Below are 23,966 nucleotides of genomic sequence, written 5' to 3'. Positions count from 1 at the left end.
TGGCAGGTAACCGCATAGTGATGACTGAGATGAGTTTCCAGTAAACTCCGAAACGCAGGATGAGAATGCACTGTGTATAGTGCGCCAGGTTCTTGATTTTCAAACACTTCTATTTATTTATTGACATCCTAATTCACATCAGTTTTAACTTAGGCTGCCTGCTTTAGTTTTCCGCTTGGTAGCTAGAACCACAAACAGCCAAGCCATTTATGATATTTTTAATTAAATGAATAATGGCTTATATATCTTATGTGTGGTGATAATGTGGCAACTTACCACACGGTCCATTAGAACACTGCCTGTTTTCAGACAGAGCACCTGTACACGTGCCCAGTCCCGTGCATTCGCGCACGCGCGTACTGACACCCTGGTTACACGAGGCAGAACATGCGCTCCATGTTGACCAGGCAGTTAAAGAGGCTGAAAATATCAGAATATTTCGTCTTATTTCATTTCCAAAGAGACCTATTCATTTTATTTTTAAAAAAAGACGAACATCAAACAGAGAATTTATCAGAAGAAAGGGGTCTGTGACCAACTGATTTCATACTTTTACTAGATTATCTGTGCTCAAAGACTTCTTTTGAAGGCGAAAGTTTTAATATCTGTTCGTTAACTCACCGCAAGGGCCGTTGCTGCAGGGTCTGTTTTCGTTCGCAGACCCCGGACACTCTCCCAGTCCAGAACATACACGCGTTCGTCCAGAGGTGCCTTGACCACAAGACGCTGAGCAGCTTGACCACGACGTCCAGGCGGACCAGGAAGCTGAAGTAAATAAACACATCAACTTCAAACTGTTTAACAAAATTGATCTTTGAATTACAAATATGTATATTATACACTAACAAATAAATCAATCGATTTGAGAAAACTCATTTGTCTTATTTACGACGATTTTCTAAATTTATATATTTCTTGGTTGATTCTATAAAGTTAATGCCACTTGTTTAAATTAATGAACCATTTACCTAGAACATGCTTCGATAATAAAGGCCTGATGATTGGAGTTATCGTATTGTTTTATTGATCTCCTTACCACAAGGTCCGTTATTACAGGCCTGATCTTCAAATTGAGCTCCAGGACATGTTCCTATACCGATACACTGCCGTGTTCTTCTGCTGGTACCTTGACCACAAGTTAGTGAGCAAGCGCTAAACCCTGACCACGGGGCCCAAGAGGCTGAAGTGATAAAGTTTATATATAAGGCTATATATATTCAAATACATATATTTATAAAGGCTTATCTCGTTTAAACAGTCTATATACATGTATGTAAATAATTAACATAAATGATATATATATATATATATATATATATATATATATATATATATATATATATCCAATATATATATATGGCATATTTGCGTTATCTGTTGTATACGCCATGTTGTTTTTGAGGAGTAAATTTTACTTCCTCGTTCGAATTGTTTCCCAATCATGGAACAGGCTGTCCCTGATGTTGCTAAACTTGTCAATAAGTGCGACCAACTGTCCAAGGAAAACTTAGAGCTGCGACAAGAACTGGAAAACCAAGCGACTGAGATGAAAGAGCGCGACGCACAAATATCCGAGCTGAAAGGGACGGTTCATCTTCTGCAGAGAGGGGCGGCATCATGCTTCAACTCGGAAAGGCGGCTAGCCCTTGAGAACTCGAACCTTCTTGATTCTAATCAGAAGCAAAGTCTGGAACTGAAAGAGCGGGCGAAGAAAATTCAGCAACTTGAGGCTGAATTAAAAGGCAAAGGTAACGAGATGGAGGATCAACTGACATCATTGAGGGCTAAGGTCGCCACCACTAACGAACGTATCCGACAATTAAAGATTGAGAATGACCGGTTGAAAGTTACGTTGAACACCTCTAAACGGGAATGTGTTTCCCTGGCACCCACTGCGATGGATTTAGACCCTCTCCTTCATACCGAAAATGTAGAAGAAAATACTGCTTCAGCTGGTGGCCGCCGTGGGGCGAGGAGATGTGTATCAGAGCACAGGACAGTGGATGAGAAACGTTTGAAGAGAAACGATAACTTATATGTGGTAGTAGATGGACAGGGATTTGACATACTTTATTATCCACAGATGAAAATAGCAGACCTACAAGATCTACTTCAAATTATGTGTAAAGGACGCTTTGGTATTTATTTTGAGCAACATGCAGAGAGCAGAAATGAAAAACAGAAGGTTGTACATGTAAGTGCCCTGGTTTCTCTCATCTGTTAGCACCAATTGTAATAATAAACCTTTCACATCAAGCACACTTTAATGTTAAAGTAAAGTGAGTGAATTTTTAAAGTGTTGTTCAGTTGGCATTCTGAAAAATTAACTAAGTTTCATATAAACATAGATCCAAATTGACTGATAACAAATATCTAAATATTTAAATTTTAGTAAATTTTGTGAATGGTTAGGGGTTACAATAAGCTGACAAAAGTGGTTGATGTAACAAATGTATAACATACAGAATCAGTTCAGAATAGATGATCCGAGTATTTACTGATCCGCCGACTTAATATGGCTGACCACAGTTCACACGCCCCTTCATACGGATTAAATCTGCGCTCCGTGGTTTAACTGCTAGACCCCTGCAGCAACGGCGCGTGTGGAGGCGTGGAGACCATCAGGAATCAGCGGCGTCGCTTGTAAAATGTGGTCGACCATGTTTAGTCTGGGGATAAGGAAGTACTCGGATCATCCATTCCAAATGGGGCCATAAACTATACGTGGGTTAACAACTTTTGTTAGTTATCTGTCCGTTTCTGATTTCCCAATATTACAATGGTTTTAGTGCTATCTACAGTGGCCTGATGACTCATGTACATTGGCAGAGGCCGGGATTCCACCTAACGCAATGATCATCTGTGGTGAGTGTTTAGTGAATACACATTTTCTGACCTACTAACTCCAGACGTCGCTTGTCATAGACATCAGAATATGTGGTTTGAAAGAAAATTAGTAGGAATATATGTATTTACACCTCCCACACTAAACTCGTGTTGAATCGATACTGATTTAATTTAGAGTTTATTTTTTTCTTTTGAAGAAAAAGAAGAAAGTATTGTCACCAGTGACACTGGCACTGACACTGCAGCTGGTGGCCAACGTGACCCGAAGGGACAGGTGACAAGACAGGGGGCAGGGGTTGGGAAACACGTGAGCAAAGCAAGATGGAAAAAGTTTTTGTTCAGGCCGAAGTGAACGAGGGCACCGCTGCTAATGAACGCATCCAACAGTTGGGGACTGACAATGCTAAATTGAAAGCTGATCTAAATGTCCCTAATGAACATATCCGGCAGTTTGAAATCGTGGATTTTCAATTGAAGGCCGGGTTGAACGTCGCAAGACTAGAATTTTTGACACCCAAGATATGTACAGCATGTACAGTATGTGTATGTTTGTCTTAATATAACATCAAGAACTTACTATATACTTTATCCAACTAAAGGAAAATAATGCTAAGAATATATAAATAAGTTTATAAAGATATGGGTCGTACACAAAAAACAATGGTTTGGAAATTGAGACACTAATGAGTGGAAGATAGAGGTTGGGCAGCTCAGTTCCATCATTTCTATTGAGTTTTGCCCAGTGTAGCCTGATGTTAATAGCATCAAGGACTTTACGGTGAGAGTCACGGTTTTCCTTGACCAGTATTTTAATATTTTCTATTCTGGTGGATGTTATTATAGTTGTGTCTGGATTATTTGTTTCTGGTGCTGGCTAAGGGCCGATTTTTGGTCACATTTTTGATCGATTATTCACGTTCTGATAATCTCTCTTCTACTGCCTGACTAAACGGCGCACTTGAGAGGTAACAGGTTATGTAAAGTGGATTTGTACATGCCAATTAATGTGAAGTTATGTAGGCCTAATGAAGCCCACAAAACCACTGGTATAAGCCTAGATTTAGAAAAAAAGAAACAGCATTCTAAAAATTTTCATAAAAAGGGTAACGTGCAATGTGGTAAAAATAACTTCTCAGGAGTATTTTACTAAAAGAATTTTTAAAAAACCTTATCAACTTATTTTATAAAAAGATAGCAAAAACCAGTGGGGCGTTAAAAAACAAATTTGAGAGCTTTGATTATATATATATATATATATATATATATATATATATATATATATATATATATATATATATATATTAGCTATGATAAGTAATCTCATTAGCGCATGGGCGTATACATACAATATAAATAGAATAAAATACAATTAATACTAGCCGAGAGAGCAATCAATGGTTCGATAATTAGGTTCTTATATTTTATCAGCCGCTATGTCATTCTTTTATAAGACTGACTTTCAGTGAAATTGACCTTAGTTTCAACTGTCGATAGCAAGACTGGGAGAGTATTTTAATTTACGCATTAAATCCACATCCATTTACAAGGCAGTTCAACGGATTTAACGATCATAATAATTAACTATCATTACCTAAAGCATTTATACGAAAAAATACTAACCACAAGGTCCGTTGCTACACTGTTTGGTCTCACTTGCTGCTCCCGGACACTCTCCAAGTCCAGAACATACACGAGTACGTCCAGTGCTGCCTTGACCACAGGACGCTGAACAGCTTGACCACGATGTCCAGGCTGACCAACCAGCTGAAAATCGTAATAAAAACAATATATTTTCTTTGTTTAAAAATGGAACGATTATTCTGCAATTTTTTCAAATGATATTGATCCCAGGAAAATAACAGAAAAGATACAGAAATTTAAAAACTCGTTCGTTTGTATTTTCGTTATTCGATTTGGTCGTCTTAGCTTGGAAATAAGTCTCTATTTCCCTACCACAGGCTCCGTCGTTGCAGGCTCTGACTTCGAATTCATCTCCAGGGCAGAATCCTATTCCAATACATTCTCTAGTTCTCCTGCTACTGCCAGGACCACACGACACTGAACAGCTTCCAAATGCCGTCCACGCCGACCAAGATGCTGGGAATGTAAAAATGAAATGTTATTTCTAAATAAATAACTATTAACGAATCATAATTTTTCTGGCACATTTTTTTTGTTCGTTATGTACTAAATTCATTGCCGTCTTCGAAATATTTTACGAAGCTATTGAAGAAAAAACTGCTCTCAGTTCATGTACATGTATGTAGGACGACATACCACAAGGTCCATTACTGCACTGTTTGGTCTCACTTGCTGCCCCTGGACACTCTCCAAGTCCAGAACATACACGAGTACGTCCAGTGCTGCCTTGACCACAGGACGCTGAACAACTTGACCACGATGTCCAGGCCGACCAACCAGCTGAAAAACGAGTCAAAATAGGATATGAATATTTCTTGTCAACGCTGTCATGGCAACAACCTTTCTTTTTTTAAGCGATAGATGGTTATAACGAGGTGGAACGTTTCCCTTACCACAAGGTCCGTTATTACAGGCCTGATCTTCAATCCCAGCTCCCGGACATGTTCCTATACCGATACACTGCCGTGTTCTTCTGCTTGTACCTTGACCACAAGTTAGTGAGCATGCGCTAAACGCTGTCCAGGCAGACCAAGACGCTGAAATTGTAAAAGAATTCTTGGTGTCAAATGCCTTCCGGTGTATAAGGATGTTTTCTTTACACAATTTATATTAATTTTAGCCAGTAATATTCCCAAACAACTGTGGTCCATTATAAAGTATATAGCTTATCGACGTAGGAAAACAGGACACAGCGTACCACAAGGCCCGTTGCTGCACTGTTTCGTCTCCCTAGCCGGTCCCGGACACTCTCCAAGTCCAGAACATACACGAGTACGTCCAGTGCTGCCTTGACCACAGGACGCTGAACAGCTTGACCACGACGTCCAGGCTGACCATCCGGCTGAAAGTTTTAAGAACAAAATTGTACTCGGTTAAAAAATGTTTTTGCTTAGTTTGCCGTTGTGGAGAGAAATGACCAAAAGAGGAGACAGTATATAATGAATGAGGAACAATGCTGTTTCAATGCCACAAATCTACGGATTAAACAATGGCCAAATATGAAGAATATTGGCCACTATATATATATATATATATATATATATATATATATATATATATATATATATATATATATTACTTGGAGCAAGACTAGCACATATATATTCACAGATATCTACAGAGATTATTTTGGCTTTGCACTAGCGCATTTCTGTAGTGAGAGTTTTTGCACAGGGAGTAGAGCTGTGCAGTTATAAACCGTATAGTCTACTGAATGTCGGGTTACTTTTTCGATGACAGTAACATTAAATGCTAAATGAACCCTAACTAATACTATATCTATAACCTATATGTATTTTGCGGTTTAAAGTATTCTAAAGCCACCACCAAACGATTCATTTTGAATGTTTAGAAATAACCCTACCACAAGCGCCGTCATTGCAGGCTCTGACTTCGAACTCATCTCCAGGGCAGAATCCTATTCCAATACATTCTCTTGTTCTCCTGCTACTGCCAGGACCACACGACACTGAACAGCTTCCAAATGCCGTCCACGCCGACCACGATGCTGGGGAATATGAATGACATGATTAATGAGATACGAATGCATCTTTGTGATAATTTATTGCCGTTTAAATTTTTAATATAAATTTCTTCATAGTTCATGTTATCAAAAATTCAAAATTCAAAATTCAAAATTGCTTATCAATAAGCAAAAATAATACATTAAAATCATATATTTCTTTATTTCTGGAAGTAGAAATCCGTACCACAAGGCCCGTTGCTGCAGGGTCTGTTTTCGTTCGCAGATCCCGGACACTCTCCCAGTCCAGAACATACACGAGTACGTCCAGAGGTACCTTGACCACAGGACGCTGAACAGCTTGACCACGACGTCCAGGCTGACCAGGAGGCTAAAAATTCATTTTAAAATCCAGATTTTTACCGTTTGAAAAATATGGAATAAAGATACCAAATAACATTAATATAAGGCCAATTTTTCAACATGGCCATCAATTCAATGATGAACACTATGTTTTTCCTGGACATACGATGCCTAGTATCGTAATAGCTATCGCAACATATGAAGTAAGTGGCTGAGATTATTCTTCAAAGCCATTGCCAAATTCAAGACATTCGTACTTTAACATGCCCCTGTTTCAAGCAATGATAGAGGTCCTAGTTTCAAGTTATTCCTTATATACTGTAAAATGTGAAGCCTTAAAGACATAACATAACTACTCCAGTACATACCACATGGTCCATTATTACATGCCCTGTCCTCCAGTTCCTTTCCTGGACATGTACCTATACCTTCACACTGTCTTCTACGTCTACTAGTGCCTTCATTACAAGACTGAGAGCAACTACTCCATGATGTCCAGGCGGCCCACGCGGCTGTAATGGAAAATTTTATTTTGACCTACCGTGGGTGACATTAGGGAGACGAGTGTCATGATAATACTGATATTGGCGTGTTGACATTTTACCCTGATTAGCCTACACGCCAAAATATTCCTTCAAAATATCCCTTTCTTTTTCTGTAACACATAGCTGATATACGATCAAATAAATTATTGAATAAGTAATTGAATTAAATGCATGCATTTTGTTGGTCCAGGTCATATTGATTATAAAAGATTTAATTTTAATATCCGTACCACAAGGTCCGTTGCTGCACTGTTTCGTTTCACTTGCTGGTCCCGGACACTCTCCAAGTCCAGAACATATACGAGTACGTCCAGTGCTGCCTTGACCACAGGACGCTGAACAGCTTGACCACGATGTCCAGGCTGACCAACCAGCTGAAAAGGAAAGTAAAAAATATGTCAAAAAAGTACAACAGCACAGCGAATAAAACAAAAATAGATTGATGCAGTTACCGATTTATCATATATAAATTTGAATACCACCATAGTAATCAGTGATAAACATTTAAAGATCAGCTATTCTATTCTTCGAATATCATGTGGTTACTACAAACATAAACCTACCACAAGCTCCGTTGTTACAGTCCCTCTCTTCCCTATTGAGCCCTGGGCACAGTCCTATCCCGATACACTCCCTGGTACGGCTGCTTCTGCCCGGACCACAGAACACAGAACACTCACTGAACGCCGTCCATGATGACCAAGACGCTAAAAACGAACATAATTCAGGACTATTTGACCAAATTCATCACGGTTATTTGCCTATTTTATGACAGTCTTATGACGAAAAAATATCGTGATACGTCCTTTCGCTATGAAAATGTTATATTTCAATAACATTGAGTTATTGTTATTGAAATATTTCAATAACAATACCTCATTGTTATTGAAATATAATATTATTCATAACAATAAGTTACTATTATGTGACCTTTAAATATAGCGGCAAAGTGGAGATATTATAAAATAACTTTCTACGTACCACATGGCCCATTTGAACATTCCCTGTTCTCGGAAAGTGCTCCTGTGCACGCTCCAAGTCCCGTGCATTCGCGCACGCGCGTGCTGACGCCCTGGTTACACGAGGCAGAACACGCACTCCAAGTGGACCAGGCAGTCAGAGAAGCTGTTTCAGAAAATTGATTTTAAAATGACTTAAAATAAACATGATAACTTAATTCCTTTTAAAATCTAAATACTCATATAGTCGAACTTTAGAAAGGCTTTATCTTCAAACGCATTTTCTTCCGCATACTGTATACGTGACCAAAACTTTATTGTCAATGCCATCGGAGCTAAGGTAATTTACTTATTGTGATGTTTAAGCTCCAGAAATAGAACCTTATTCTCTGATTTTGCCATCAATGCATTAAATATTAATTTCAGAATAGTAGATCAAAAATATGTAGGGAAATAGCGACATTCACCCACTAGAATACCTACCACAGGGACCGTTATTACATGCCCTGTCTTCAAGCTGTGGTCCTGGACATGTTCCTACACCAACACACTGGCGCGTGCGTCTACTAGTGCCCTCGTTACATGTACGAGAGCAGCTACCCCACGTCGCCCACGCCGCCCAGGACGCTGCAAGAAGTAATGGCTCCTTTGTAAGTCATACTCTTAACAGATTGGTGTATTATCATGTTCATGTAGCATTGTTGTTTGAGGGCATCACCTTCAAGGCTGCTTGAGTCATTTGTTAATCCATAAACATATGGGGGTTATTTGTGTCTTTTTACTCTTTAACTGTGAGTAACCTTGACAAATATACAATTCAAATAACAAAGTGAAGTTCCATCGAACTTTATTTTTGACTTAATTATCGCATATCTGAACGTGCCATGAGAAGTCCCCTAACACATACCACAGGGACCGATATTACAATCCCTGCTTTCCCGGGCGACGCCAGGACAGTTGCCAATGCCCTGACACTGGCGAGTTCTGCTGACTGCACCCTGACCACAGGATGCTGAACAACTGCTCCACGATGTCCAGGCAGACCATCCGGCTGGAATACAGGTTTAAAAACTATACCACAGATGTTACTACACAACTGTAAAAGAATTTGTTTAATGTTTTGTTTACTGAATTTTGTTCGGCCTATCAATTATGAAAAGCCTTGAAAATGAGGAATCAAATAGATGCTCCTTTTATGAACACAGTAATTCTAAATGCTAGTATTCAGTTAGTGACGACAAATTCATGTAGCATGATGGACATTCAAACGTAAAGCCGTTTTCTCATCCTTGCTAAAATTTGTTATCCTCCTCTAAATGCCATAGATCCATTACTGACCACACACTCCGTTATTGCACGTGCGGACTTCTTCGGCCAGTCCTGGACATGTGCCTGTCCCCTGGCACTGCCGCGTTCGGCTGCTGGACCCTTGACCACACGACGCTGAACACGTGCTCCACGATGTCCACGCTGACCACGACGCTGGAAAAATTAATATTTACAAACAATAGTGAGGTTATCATTATTATTTTCAACAGATAAACACTTTATTCTTTAAGAATAGCATATACAATTATGATCATGTTCGTGCTGTTATTTCTAAGGCATACACTAGTATTTATATTATAACGATGGGAGCTCAATTCATTAATTTTTTTTATTATTGTTAATAAAGAACTACTTCCTTGTTTACAAATGTTATCATATCTATCAATAACATGCTAACCATGAACGGGCGCATTTTCGAACTTGTAAATCTATTTATGACCAACAGTAGACCTACGTCTAACTTATGTACTCTTATATAATGAAAAATGGACTGTCGTAAGTGGAGGTTAAATCTATGCAACTTTTGGCTAGTCATGTACAGTTTGCGGGAACAGTCTGGCACCCATCTCGCCATGATGAATTTCAGGGAGTATTGTATCACACTAAAAGAGTTAATAATTAATATACACGACACTTCCTTCTTGTATACTCATCAATTTGTTGCATCATATGCACCTGTATGTACTGGCAAAAATGTAAGTTAGGCTGTATTCAGAACAGCGGACTAACTAGTCCACGGGTCAAATATAGCTGACCCACTTGAATACTTCCCCACGGGGAATCTATTAGCGGATTAGACGGATTATATTAGCATATTAGACGGCAAGCTTTTTAGTCGGTTGCCATATTTGGTCCGGGGACTAGTTAGTCCGCTGTCCTAAATGCAGCCTTAGATAACTTAGACAGGTGCATGTATACACACAAAAATGGAGACAAAGGTTAGTTTGGAAATATGAATAGTAGCTGTCGCTCCACATTCACCTAAACGAGTTAAAATAAACATACAAACACTCCTTAGCAAAACACGTGTTGCATGTGAAAATTGTATAACGTTCATCAGTGCTAGGCAGGCACATATCATTTAGCTTAGAGAAAGCAAAAAAAGTTTGACTTTATTTTTAGCATCTTGACACTTCCCACGGTATAGTATATTATGGAAAGTTATTTTTGTAGTATTATCATGCTCGAGCTCTCGTCTAATGTATTGGAGACAAAAAAAATATAACCGTATTTCAATGTTTATATATTTTAAATGGCTGTGGCGCATGTTCAGAAATTATTTCCACTTTGTGTCACAATATGGTTTTACCTAATATTACGGAATGCCACGATATGCAAAAACATTATGTATCTTTTAAATAATTGATTTTGCAATGTCCCGGTGAACGTAATGCATTCATTGAAAACAATAGCTACTCATTCATTATTTCTCTGGATAAATAAACCACCATGTTCCAAGCACTCCTTTTCTATTCAACTGGGACAGGAGGTTCCATATCGACCACACAGCCCCACACCAAGACAGTCACAGATAAATGGAAGACAACACGCGATCAAAAAAATCATCAATACACGTCTTCTTGGTATTTTTGTAGTTCTTTCAAAAACACCATTGAGGTTTTTGGCGCATTCAGTCCGTCTGACTCAGATTTTGTCTGCACCAAAATGGTGTATATAACGCAAAACTTTTTAATATTAAGAGCAAATGGTAATCGTGTGGCAACCGAGTCGGAAAGGAAGAACTATTACGCGATGTTTACTGGGACATGTAACATGTACAAGGAAATGTGGTTCACATTCCACAGTTAACGAAGTACCTTGGCATGCATGGCACTCGTAGGCCAGAGACAGGTTCCACGAGGGAATTTTAGACCGAATGTTGGCCCAGACTTTTGGACCAAAAATAGCATTCTATTTTGGGCTTATTTTAACCCGAAGTGGTCCACTTCAATGAAACAATGCGTCTGTTTTAAGACATGAAAGAAACGGCGTAAATTTTGGACCAATACATAGTTATAGAGGGCTACCTGCTTTTATTTTGAATAACAATTACAATAGAGCAAAATTTTAAAATAAAGTTTAGGACCAACTTTGGGTTTAATGTTATCTCTTGAAACTGGTCCATGTTTTGAATGACCCATGATCTAGCGAATTGTGTAACAGACACACATAAAGATGATTTATTCTCTTTACGGGATATTTTTAGGCATGTTGCCCTCCGACGAACCTGCATAATTTCCAGAAATTGAGATAAGATTCAGTATATTTAAACAAATGACAAATTACCAAAATGCACGTGGTGCAAAGCACGGTGCGGCACATATTATTCTACAGGGAAATGTTTTCAAAATAGCCATGACCAAATTACCAAGAAGAACAAGGTGCCATAACACGAGTTGCCATGCAAGAAATGTACCGAGATAGGAATCTATCATGATGAGGCCAAAACTGCAAAAGGGCATGACCAAATTACCGAAACGAGCATGGTGCAACAACACGTGTTGTGATACATGTAACACATTTAGACAGAGACTTGACTTGTTGAGGTCAGCATTTCAAAAAGGCGTGACCAAATTACCAAGAAGCACAAGGTGCTACAACAAGTGCTGTGATGCAACAATGCAGGAAATGTCACTAGGATAAGAATCTGACATTAAGAAGTCATTAATTTAAGGCGGAAGATAAATAGCTGACATTATAAGGTCAGTGTTTCAGTGATTATTTTGGGGGAATGACGAAATAACCGAGATATAGGCCTACCACGACACGTGTTACACATTTGGACAGTCACATGGGGGATAATGACCTGTCCTCGTGGTGACCCTTCATCTTGTCACATTTTGGTTACATGTTTACACCATGGAAACCAACCGATTATTACAACCCTCCCCCCGCCCACCACCACCAAAACATCAACCATCCCACAGGTGATGCTTATACCATGTGTACAATTTCCCTACGTTAAATGCTATAAAACTCGTTTTAGTCATCTTCTATATTCACTATATTCCATCAAATTGTACGCCAGCAGTCAATACATGAAGAGTAATCTGAAGTCTTTGGAACGAGATGCCAATGTATGTTTATAATGGTACTCCAGTTTGTTATATGCCATTTATCTGTTGCCTAAAATTATACCACGCGTCTTGTTCAACTTACAGTATATGGTATCAAATACAGGGCACATTAAACGATATTTAAAACCATTTATTATTTTAAATACAAAACTCACCACATGGTCCGTTATTACAAGGCTTGACCTCACTGCTGGACCCTGGGCAGTCCCCCAGACCAACGCACTGCCGTGTCCGTGACGATGACCCTTGACCACATGTTGCTGAGCACGAGGTCCATGAGGTCCAGGCTGTCCACGAGGCTGGAAAAGGAAAGCAGTTTTTTTTTTCAGGAATAATTTACATAATCAAACATAGGCCTATAGCTATAAGGGGTTTGTTGAACATAACACCGACCAAAAAATATTTCATAATTGTCCAACTCTGTTGTAAGATTCTGATTAGTCAACAAAATTTGTGTATTTTAAACAGTGAACATTTTGTATAAGTTAATGTAATAGCGTCAGTGAAAAATGAACTACATCAGGTCAACTATTCTGCGGAATTCTTCAACAGCGAAAGGTGGCTGCTGTTTGGAAAGCACCCCTCACCGCAATCTCCTTTAGAACAGGATCTCGTTTCCTCTGCTGAGCCTGCGCATTGGCCCACTTCCCCCGGATCACACGTCCTCCTCCTGGTCTGCTTCCCCTCACCACAGGATGCCGAGCATCCGGACCACGGATTCCATGTGTTCCATTCAGCTAACCGGATAAAGTGTATCTATGCTAATTGCTAGTTTAGTGCGTACTAATAGGCCCCTTTAACATCTAGCGGCGCAGGCTTTTGTATCGCACCAACTTGAGAGATTGACAAGAGAGAGTCACTTAAACGGATCCCCCGTGCTCTACACGGCCACTTAACCGGATTAATTTTGATAAGGTCATTGGGACTTGTGAAAGGGATTAAAAAACGTACTGTCATTATAGGTTAGGGCCAATCAAACTGGTGAGATGCAGAAAACTGTGCCGCTCCATGTGCAAAGGGCCATAGTAAAGATCTACTACCAAAAGCTGATCCAGACACTTTGGCAAAAAGGTGGGGTACATAAATTGCTTTGATAGAACCCACTCATATTTTTAGAACGTATATATATATATATATATTTTTTTTTTTTTGACTGATACAACCAACTTCAATGGGCTGCTAACTCTGGGGAAGGAAGCTGTTTAACGTGTCCTTGATCTGGATCGGCCTTTGAAGGCACCATATTTACCAGAGCGACCTACTTTTTCTACTACTAATATTGCCGTGACAAGTGTAATAAGCGTTACTACTACTGTGACGATAGATTTTCTATTGCTATTCAGCTTATGCTATATCTCTTTATTTGGTAATTTGAAGCCCTACTGGTAAAGCCATGCTACTACTTGTTCCAAATACAACTACCCAATATTCCATTTCAGTGCAGAACCCCAAAACAAGTCAAAAGGATATGAAAACGAAAAAGAAAAAAATATTAAAAATTACTCACCACAGTCCCCTGTATTGCATGCCCTGCTGTCGCGGTCACGCCCAACGCACGTGTTGTCGGGGCACGTGCGCGTGCGTGTCTGACTTCCGCCATTGCAAGACGCTGAGCATGCGCTCCACTGCGTCCACTGATTCCACTGGGAGGTGGGCGTCGTGTCTTCACAATCAGTTTTCCTCCTAAAAGGAAATTGCAACGTATCAGTGGATTAGTAGTGACACAATATGAAGTGTTAGGGCAGAATTCTGAGTGACCGAGGGACATTGTTTTGGATATTAGAATAAGTAGGCCTGTATTATTACTGTAATAAGATACCCCCCCCCCCCCAAATAGGCCTACACCAAACTCGGATCTGGAGGTCTGAAGTAGGGTGCATTACGGGGTAATAAAAACGTGTGTTGTAAACGTTATACGTCGTGTTAGAACCAGGCATTTTCATGGTCCAGTGGAGAAGTGATCGTGGACGTCTTGTTTGAAATATTACAGAGAAAATAAAGTGGTCTAAAATACCCTTTCGAGTTTCAGAGGTTCCTGACTATAGAGGTTTGTTTCCAGTAGCCTCCAAAACTTAGGTTGAAGATACCAAGAATAGTTCATAAGGTCTGGTCGGAAAATACACTCAGAAAAGAGCATGCTATTCCATTCTCGCGAGTGTAAAATATTGGGAGTGTTCTAAATCCCAAATATCTCAAAGTAATTACATTTGGGTCCGCTGGCTTCATATTCCTTGCACATAATGCCATAATTTAAATATTTAGGTTAGAAGGTATCAATTGTTCCGAAAGAAAAAAGAGTTAAGCGTTTTACAGACGAATTGCGAAAAATTGGCTCACTAATGACTTGAACCCATCTTGTAAGATGTGTCCAAATTAACGATGATACTACATATATAACTCACAGGATTAGGTTGCCTATCCATAATTTCTCTTATCACAAATGTTGAACTCCGTTTTATATTCTGTCTCATGTAACAGTGCAACACATTAGAACAGGTGCTTGCACGTTACCACTTTTTGTGCACTTTTAACCTCAATTAGGACAATACCATGACATATAATGACATGTTCGTCTTGTACTTCACATGACTTCCACCTTGTCAGAGAGGTAAGGCGTGTTATTAGCCTCGATTAAGAAGGTACGACCACACATTAAGACATATATCTCTTCCGTGTATTGAAGGTACCTGGGTGGTCAGAAACCGATATTTTGATAATACAATCCGTGCGCTCTGGAACCACTTTCACAAAGGATCTTCAGTCAAAATCTGATGTTTACTTTCAGATCCAACATTTTTGTCTTCTTTGATTTATGATAATAAATGTAACAGTATACACTAAAATGAAGTAATTGGGATCAAAATCAGCATATCCGTTTCCTTTTTCAAACGAGTCAAACACTTTCAATCACGTAGACTGTTACTAACTTATGGAGTTTTAACTTTAAAAAGTACGTAGATATCAAACAGCTCGGTCGTATAAATTAAGATCAGTTCTTTTCACGTTAAGTGCACTCATAATCAAATTCAAGAAATTAATAATACAATTAGACTTCTAATTATAGTAATATCATGCATTAAATTATGTTCTTTTCGCTTTATTGTCCACGTATCTTCCTAATCGACGACACAAATTACAACATGAACTCACTTAACTATACTGATGGCATACAGGACTTTAATTAGTTGAACCACGATCATATTGTATGTGAATATTCTGCGTCGTCAAGGTCAATATATTATAGTCTTTAATTTAGTTTCGGTTTATTTATCGCTTTATCTATCTATTTATTTATTTATTGTATCAAATATACTATTTATAAATCAAGGTTAAACATATAAAAGTTGGCAACGTGCATGGCATTTGTTCTGTTTTCTAAATGTATGGTACAAGGTACTGCTTCTCTGCAAAGATTCATTTCTTGACATCTCAGGACATGTTCTTATTGTTAGTTGACGTGCTAACCCTCAGAAAAACCTAGTGAAGTTTTTTTTCCATGCCAGGAAGAGGAAATAACACCGTAGAGCACAGATGGACGGCGACGTTTTATCTCGGCCCTTTGTTTCTTTGGAAATTAAACGAACCAAGAGTTTGGAAAATGACGATTTTCCTATAAAAGTTGTTTGTCTATTATCAAGAAACATCTGCACATGTCATTCTTTTCTTAGGTCGAGGTTGTCCCTTGTCTTTTATTTAAAGCTGTCTAATATGGCTGTTAATTAAATAGATATTCGACAATATTATATATATATATATATATATATATATATATAGAGAGAGAGAGAGAGAGAGAGAGAGAGAGAGAGAGAGATGGAGAGGGCGTGTCAATTGACTTGTCTCACTTCAAAGGCGGTGATTCATGCGTTCGGTATTCTGGACGACCGGAGGCAACGTTCTTTAGTACTCCATTTATCTGTTTATTTTTTACGATAACAATCACAGTGATAGATTCTCTTTACTTTCAAAACAATACTGTAACCTTGTATTACAAAAAATGAATGGGTATTTATAAAATTATATACTCAGAATAGATAAACGAATAGAACGCTGTTTGTTTTGTGAAAATCGTTGGATAACCACTAATATATGTAAATAACTGTAAATTCTCTTTGTTTTGTCTTCTTGCTTTATTCTATTACTGGAAAAATGATCTGTTGTTTTTAATGGGAGCAATAACATCCTACAAATGGATAAAAACTGCACTATTTACAGGCAAGTAAAATTCCATGTTACAAGACGACGGTAGATGTAAAACAAGTGGGCCACAGTTCGAAATAATAGAATTCATTGTTTTGCAAAACTATATGATGGGATAATTGCTTATAAACATGAAATTAACATGATGTTGGGCAGGTCCCACAGTGTCGAGGGAAAGTAGGAAAGAGAGAGTGTAGAGGGCGACCCTGGTGCCGACATATATATTAACTAAAGAAGGTCTCACTTATAAAGTACCTGCAGAGTCCGCTGGATGACATATATTAGAGTATTCAGAATATTCTATCGACCTTTCTCTTTATATTTTAGCAGAAAATAAAATTAACTTTAAAGCAATGGAATGTAATCAACAAATGCGCCGAATGCGAGAGCGTGTATGGGTGGGTTGTTTTACCTAGTTAATCTTTCTTATATATCTGTTGATATTCTCGCACCAAAGTTTTTTTCATTATTTAGGAAAAATGGTTGGATAAACTCGGGTGGTATTAACAACCATGATGTTTTATTGGATGGCAAAATACGACAAAGTTGCACAGGAAGTCTTTCGTTATCGAGTACTCAAGATTTAATCTTGAAGGGTTATAAATTTTAGACACTTTTGAAAACCGCAACTTTGTTCAACATCTCTATATCATTACAGCTGTTAGTTAAGGACAACTGTAAGTTCGTCTATATTTGTCTCCTTTCAACTCCACCCGCGGTATCATTATCGAAACAAAATGTCTTCCATGTATTTAAATCCAATTTCAAACATAAATGGCCGATAAATATGGATTACTTCAAAATATTTTTAAATTTAAAAAATAACATTTTTGTTTGTTTGAATTTTTTTTTACTATTATATATGATAAGACACTTCTTTAAACGGATATGAAATTTCAGTTAGTGCAGGTTCTGGAAATTGACATGCGTTTCAGAATGTTTCATTTGTGTTGCAGAAATAAAAATTGTACTCCCTGGTTTCACAAAAGTAAGTCATTGTGAAGCTCGCACCCACCTTACAACGCACGGGTTCAACCCTTGAATACTGATGCTGAAATGGGGGACCGGATCCAGGTAATCGGATGCCACTCCGGTGCCTGGTGCGCATGCGTGAGTGGCCGGACGCAATCCGCCGTCATTATCCGCATTTTCACACTGGTAAAACATGCACAGGTTCTTAACGTCCCGGATGTACTGTCCTTCGAATTGGCATTGGTGGACTGAAATTAACAATCAAACGTCTGGCTGAATTTTTTATAAAAACTCAAACAAAAATGGCAACAAATAAGAGTTGTTGGAGGGGAAATGTGAAAATGTTTGTTTGTATTTGTTTGTTTGTTTTATTGTCCAACACGACAGAAGATATTTATTCACATTAGTATTTTGAGTGATTCTATAAAAATTGAAAACTGCATTGAATGGCCCTATACACTGAAGAACTTTTTTTAAACCACCAGTAACGCCATACACGATTTTTCCCCGCATCTCATAATATAAAAAGTGAGTGAAGTTTCTGAATATTGGCCTTACTTTCACCTATTAAGATGCAATAATATTGCCCTGTCATAGGCCTTCTTATTGTTTGGACACATGCTATAACGAAAGGCAAGGGTCTAAAATTATGACATGTGCGGGGACAGATCTGGGATTTCATAAACTTGAAAACATTTCTCCCTTTCGTCTCTCTTGATTGTATAAAACATGGGAGCGACCTCACACTGTTTGATCTGCAGTGCAGTGGCTAGATAATATTGATATGGTCACGCAACGCTTTACCCAAATATTTGTATATCATACTCGCCCTATCTTTTTTTCTTTTTTTTTTGTACATAAAACAGGGGCGGGACACATCGTTAAGAGGACTACAACGTAGTCTCCTAAAGCTGCTTATTCATCTCAAAGTAGGCTAAAAGATACTCTAAAGTTAAGGTATCCTTATATTAAAACGACGTAATGAAGACGGCTAAAAGGGCCGTTGGTGTCTAGATAGTAAGATATACTAAAGGCGTTCCCTGTGCCATATATACCATCAAATGTGTCCATAAATAATTTCTCGTAGACATTCATACACAGCATTTTGAACGTAGGCTGATAAACAACGTACATGAACATACATAGAGTAATATAGCGTGACGGTCTTGATGAATGATATTGTTTACAGGGAAGGCCAATGTTTTCGCTTCAGATTTTTATATCTTGTATTTTATATAGTTATACAGTCACCTTTACACCTTCATGTCTGCCTCATCAACCCACTTTTTCTGATTTCACATTATATTATATTATATTATATTATATTATATTATATTATATTATATTATATTATATTATATTATATTATATTATATTATATTATATTATATCTTGTAATTTATATCGTTGGTAGGCGATGTAATTTCCTTTACACTCCCATAACTGCTTCATCAATTCGCTCTTTTTAATGTCAAATTTTGTTGGCGTTATTATATATACTGACCTTGCCAGGCCCTTGTATTGTCCAGACATATCGGCTATCACCTTCTTATTGTTATTATTGTTGTTAGGAAAGTTTGCAATGAATAAACAAGTTTAGATTATGAAATATGTGACTTTGGGATTATAATGTCCAAAAAGCGGGACGCGTATTTCAAAAACTTAATTTTTTTAATCGGACTTAAAATCGTATATTCATATGAGACTGCTTGCTCGCACGTTACGCTTGAGTTCTGCCGGAATTAAACTAATTGAAATCCCGGTGCAGAAGGTGACAGCGATAACGATAACATTGACAACTCTAATGATGATGCTGAAGATTAACTATGTGAGATAGTGGAGTAAAGGGAGAAAAGGCACGGAGTAAATTACAGTACTCTTCATATGAGTTAAGAATGATGTGAGATAGCGAGTCAGCAAGAGATCATTATGTTAGACGTGCTTATGGGCACTTGTTATACCAAGGAAACCGTATGACATAATGTTATCTTTTAAATGAGCTTCGCGAGTAGTTTCCGCATATGCTTCAGCATTGACTTGAAGATGAAGGGCACAATAAAATACTTCGAAAAAAAAAAAAACACTAGTATGTCGTTTTTGACCATATATCTTACATTTGTATGAAAAATATGGGAATATTTAAAGAGAGATCCTTCTCGGATATAAAGGAGCCATTTGTTAATTCTGACCATGGTTTGTAGTCGGAATAATGAACTCTATTGATAAATGAGTGTTTTATTCAGCATGGTTTAAGAATCGGTCCTGTTTTAAGTTCCCTACATTGATTTCCCTCATATATGAAAGTAACATCTTTAACACACTTTTTATTTATATCACTTGATACCTTCTTTGTGGTCATTGGTGATTATCAATATAACAGCGGCATGTTTTGATACATAATATATAGCCCTAATGCTACTTACTTGGTTCGGTCGCCTTCGGCTCTATTCGTCGTATGTAATCTTCGGCCGAAATAGTGGCCATGGACGCCAACAGAGACAGCGTTATCAGATTGAAATACGCCATCTTCCGTTCTGCTTTGAACAAGAATCCCGTCATGGTCGTCTGCGTTGAGCGAATTTCGTAATATCGATAATGAGATTGTTTGTCGCTACAAAATATTTCCCTGCATTCGGCTGACAAAAAAAATTTGCTTCAAAAATTGTAGATTTTCTCACAATTGGATGATCCTTTGAGATTGCACTATATTAATTTGATGTTTTTTCAAAATTTTAGAATAAGGATATAAAATAATATTTTATGGTAATATATCCTAGTTGGCGGTAAAAAAATTCTCCATCAACAAGTAGCGTGCAGACGGTAGCAAATGTACCCTTCACAGGCGAACATATATCACTTTCAGTATTATATGTCGTGAATTGGATTTTGAATTAAGGTAGCTCTTTCAAAACTGCATTAATAGATATATGATCATAAATTTCCTTTAGTATTCCTGTAAATATTGCGTCTGGTGCTTGACAGCTCTTCATAAACACCTACCGCGAAAAATCCAAGTCTGTTGCGTTCTAATCCTTATATATGTGTGAGAATGTATCGCAAAATGACGCAGTTTACCACAATTTTTGGTGTCGAGTGTCACATTTGTCGTCAATGATCACTGTGGCCGACAAGTTGGGGGAAATGTAGAAAAAAGGGTGCGGATGTGTGAAAATCTTATGATGTTGCTTTGTCAATAGAATGCTATGTCATCCCGATAGCGTCCACGACTTTTCTCTTGCCCGGGGGATTGTGGTGACTATTTAACAAAAGGTGCACCAATCATGACGTTACTGATCTCTTACTTCCCCCTTTTTTGCCCCAATTTTTGCCACTTTGTCCTAAAATCTTCCACGTTACCCTAGCACGGATATTGTTATCGAATCTCCTGTCCGGAAAACGTCCAGGCCCATCACCATTCAATATCAGGTGTGGTTTTGGAGCGAATTTGCGCGTGTCGTTGTGGTCGTGGTCTATCCGTCAATCTGTCATTCCACTGTGTAATTTGATGGTCAATCGTTGTCCACAATTATATCCCTTACAAGTGGTCAGTCGAATTTACCAGGCGGCGTGTAAAGTTGTGGTTTATTTGAGTAGGGTTATAAAAGCAAATTACCTGGTGTCCGCGTTAAGCATATACGGTAACGTGCTAAAGGGAATACCACACACCAAAGATGGACTAGACAAAATGGCGTTTCGTGCAACAATCACTTGACGGTCTGTTGTTTTTCTTTTATTTTCGAATTTTTGTGCTCTTCGTGTCTTTAGATATCAAGAAATACAGGAAAACATTCCAGAGATATCCAAGTGAAGATTTTTGCTCTAAAGGTGAATTTGTCTTTTAATCAACGCGTCAAAGACGATCCTTATAGCTACATATTAGGAACTTGGAACACAATCGAAAAAATAGCAGTACGTTTTGTTTCGTAGTTTCAGCTTTCCTAGATATCCTTTCTATAAATTGGTATGGTACCGAAAGCTTGCTACCAGTTTAAATATGCCAGTCACTCTGCCTGGGTCGACTCACGATGGCTTCCTTGTACTGTAATATCCTACCGTACAGGCCTAACTAAAATATATTATCCTTGAATTTTCCTATTCCGGTCTGCATAAAATGAAAATACACCTCTCTCTATCCAACACCACAAATCTTTACAAACATTGCTGTGATCTGATTCCAGTCAACTTGTCAGCCTCCACCGGATAACCGGACGTTCCTCTCGCGTGGACTGCTGCCGCAAGTTTTACCCCAACCAGTCCCAAGGAGCAACTGTCGCTATCTTCCCCACAGTCTCACACCGACCTTGTGCCTCTCTGTGCGTGACAACATTAGTGTGACTTCAGAACTAATGAAACATTCCTTGTCATATGTCTTGTCGAGTCGGAGGAGAAATATAAATCTCAACCTGTATGGACTTAACTTCTATTTCTATCACGCAGAGAGGGATGGGAAATCGTTTTCGGGGTTCCCGGATGAAGGCGCAATCCAGCAATGATCGTCTGCTCTCGGCACGAGCTATCGTCTGCTCTTGCTCTCTCAGAAAACCCCGTCCGGCTTCTCCTCCCGCCGAAACTGGAAAGAAGTTTCCGGTGGCGATTTACCTTCTGAAAAAGTTCGGTTCATCCACCATGAAGCTATGCATTTCGAAGGCTAGAAGAGACGCCCATGCCTCCTCCAAAGCGTCAATCTGTGCAGCCTACAGCGTGATCTCAGCCTGATACTGCGCTGATAAAATCTCGAATCGGTGCATTATTTAATGTAATTAGGGGTTGAAGATCCTTGTTATCACTCGAATGAGACGGTGCGAACTCGGAATATCTATCATTTTAAGTCTTACGACGAATCATGATGAACATTAATACAATTTAAATTTCTGCGTAAGCTTTTATAAATGGTTCAGCAACACCTTTTACCTATGAAATTCTTTGCGGTTTGTTTTTCAAGTTCATACCTGATTCTAAGATAGGTAATGTGAAAAATACATGCTGGGGAAAATTATTAATACAATAAAAGGAAGAAAACAGATTAGCAGTAAAAGGTTAAGGAAAGGCAGTTGAAAGCACAGAGAGAGAGAGCAAAACAATTCATTTAATATTTCACAAATCAGTTTCTTAAAACATATAGGTGAGCCCGATTAAAAACGCTACAATTTTTTTTTCTTTTATCATACTGATTTGCTTTATTTACAATTGTCTGTCACTGACAATAGAGTACCACAGCGTGCAGGGTTAGTAGGCCTGGTCGCCTTTTTGGTATTTTAATGACAGATAAATTGTTGATTTTAATATGTTGTCATCTTTTAACAGATGCAGTTTTAAAAAATTGTTATTCATTAATATTGATTGTAATAATAAGGGTGAATCAATCAATTTCGTAATGGCAATTTTCCGGTAAAATGTATTTTCCAGTGGGTTAAACGATCGTTTCAGTATTCTAATGCATGAATATTGAGGGCATTTTTTTTCGGTCTTACCATTGCCTATTAAATCACATTTACATTTATTTACATTTTCTCAAAAAGCCTTATAATATATTTTTTTCGGTTTATCTTTCAACTCTTTAAGACCTAAAAAAATATCTAAAAAATATAAAAAAGTAAGTTAATCTATTTCTCTAGAGCAATACCCTCATCGCTCGGCTGAATTCTCATTTCAGTAATTCAACACATAACTCCTAGCTGACAAGTCAAGGGGGTAGATCCGGACACAACATGTCAAAAAAACAACAAAACTTTGACGATTCAATATAAACGTAATAATAAATCAGTTCTCTCCTGATGGTATCACCCCAGCGTCTGAATGTCTACCTCACACAGCTGACCCCGCGAGACCTGTGTCCACGCCACGGTGACCGGAAGAACAAACCGCGGTCTGTTGATTTCTTCCACAGTATTTACCTAGTCCACCTGCGATACGTTACAGCGCATCATCCCCTCAAGCCCACGCATTTTGCTGTTTATTTTTAATCTTTAATTCTTTTGATACGCACCCTATTCTCTTCAAGAGAAATTATATTAGGGGCGAAAATTTTCATGGTGGCGCAATGTGCAAAATATTAGCCAGAGGAATATCTGTA

General features: G+C 38.3%; 1 protein-coding gene across 16 annotated transcripts in view; it reads right to left on the bottom strand.

The window, feature by feature from the left end:
* Positions 1 to 22,074, bottom strand: part of LOC106165250 (uncharacterized) — a 34,972-nt gene extending 12,898 nt beyond the window's left edge. For 6 of the 16 annotated variants that reach the window (XM_087014261.1, XM_087014262.1, XM_087014263.1 and 3 more), the window contains exons 1-22: positions 20,317 to 22,074; positions 17,937 to 18,141; positions 14,232 to 14,407; positions 13,312 to 13,461; positions 12,880 to 13,023; positions 9,657 to 9,800; positions 9,226 to 9,369; positions 8,802 to 8,945; positions 8,341 to 8,484; positions 7,923 to 8,066; positions 7,590 to 7,733; positions 7,183 to 7,326; positions 6,699 to 6,842; positions 6,353 to 6,496; positions 5,687 to 5,830; positions 5,382 to 5,525; positions 5,125 to 5,268; positions 4,801 to 4,944; positions 4,468 to 4,611; positions 1,037 to 1,180; positions 622 to 765; positions 277 to 420 (exon numbers count right to left, since the gene is read on the bottom strand). In XM_087014261.1, coding sequence (XP_086870387.1) covers positions 277 to 420; positions 622 to 765; positions 1,037 to 1,180; positions 4,468 to 4,611; positions 4,801 to 4,944; positions 5,125 to 5,268; positions 5,382 to 5,525; positions 5,687 to 5,830; positions 6,353 to 6,496; positions 6,699 to 6,842; positions 7,183 to 7,326; positions 7,590 to 7,733; positions 7,923 to 8,066; positions 8,341 to 8,484; positions 8,802 to 8,945; positions 9,226 to 9,369; positions 9,657 to 9,800; positions 12,880 to 13,023; positions 13,312 to 13,461; positions 14,232 to 14,407; positions 17,937 to 18,141; positions 20,317 to 20,452 — 3,259 coding nt within the window. In that variant the 5' untranslated portion in view covers positions 20,453 to 22,074. The remainder of the gene's footprint in view (positions 1 to 276; positions 421 to 621; positions 766 to 1,036; positions 1,181 to 4,467; positions 4,612 to 4,800; positions 4,945 to 5,124; positions 5,269 to 5,381; positions 5,526 to 5,686; positions 5,831 to 6,352; positions 6,497 to 6,698; positions 6,843 to 7,182; positions 7,327 to 7,589; positions 7,734 to 7,922; positions 8,067 to 8,340; positions 8,485 to 8,801; positions 8,946 to 9,225; positions 9,370 to 9,656; positions 9,801 to 12,879; positions 13,024 to 13,311; positions 13,462 to 14,231; positions 14,408 to 17,936; positions 18,142 to 20,316) is intronic. The other 10 variants (XM_087014264.1, XM_087014265.1, XM_087014276.1 and 7 more) reach the window with 10 other exon arrangements.
* Between the last annotated feature and the right edge of the window lie 1,892 nt (positions 22,075 to 23,966).

Source organism: Lingula anatina, chromosome 5, assembly GCF_051362555.1.
Source record: "Lingula anatina isolate TDL-2025a chromosome 5, LinAna3.0, whole genome shotgun sequence".
In the NCBI taxonomy this organism is placed as follows: Eukaryota; Metazoa; Brachiopoda; class Lingulata; order Lingulida; family Lingulidae; genus Lingula; species Lingula anatina.
The sequence above is the reverse complement of the archived record's forward strand: the minus strand, read 5'-3'. Positions and strand labels throughout refer to the sequence as shown.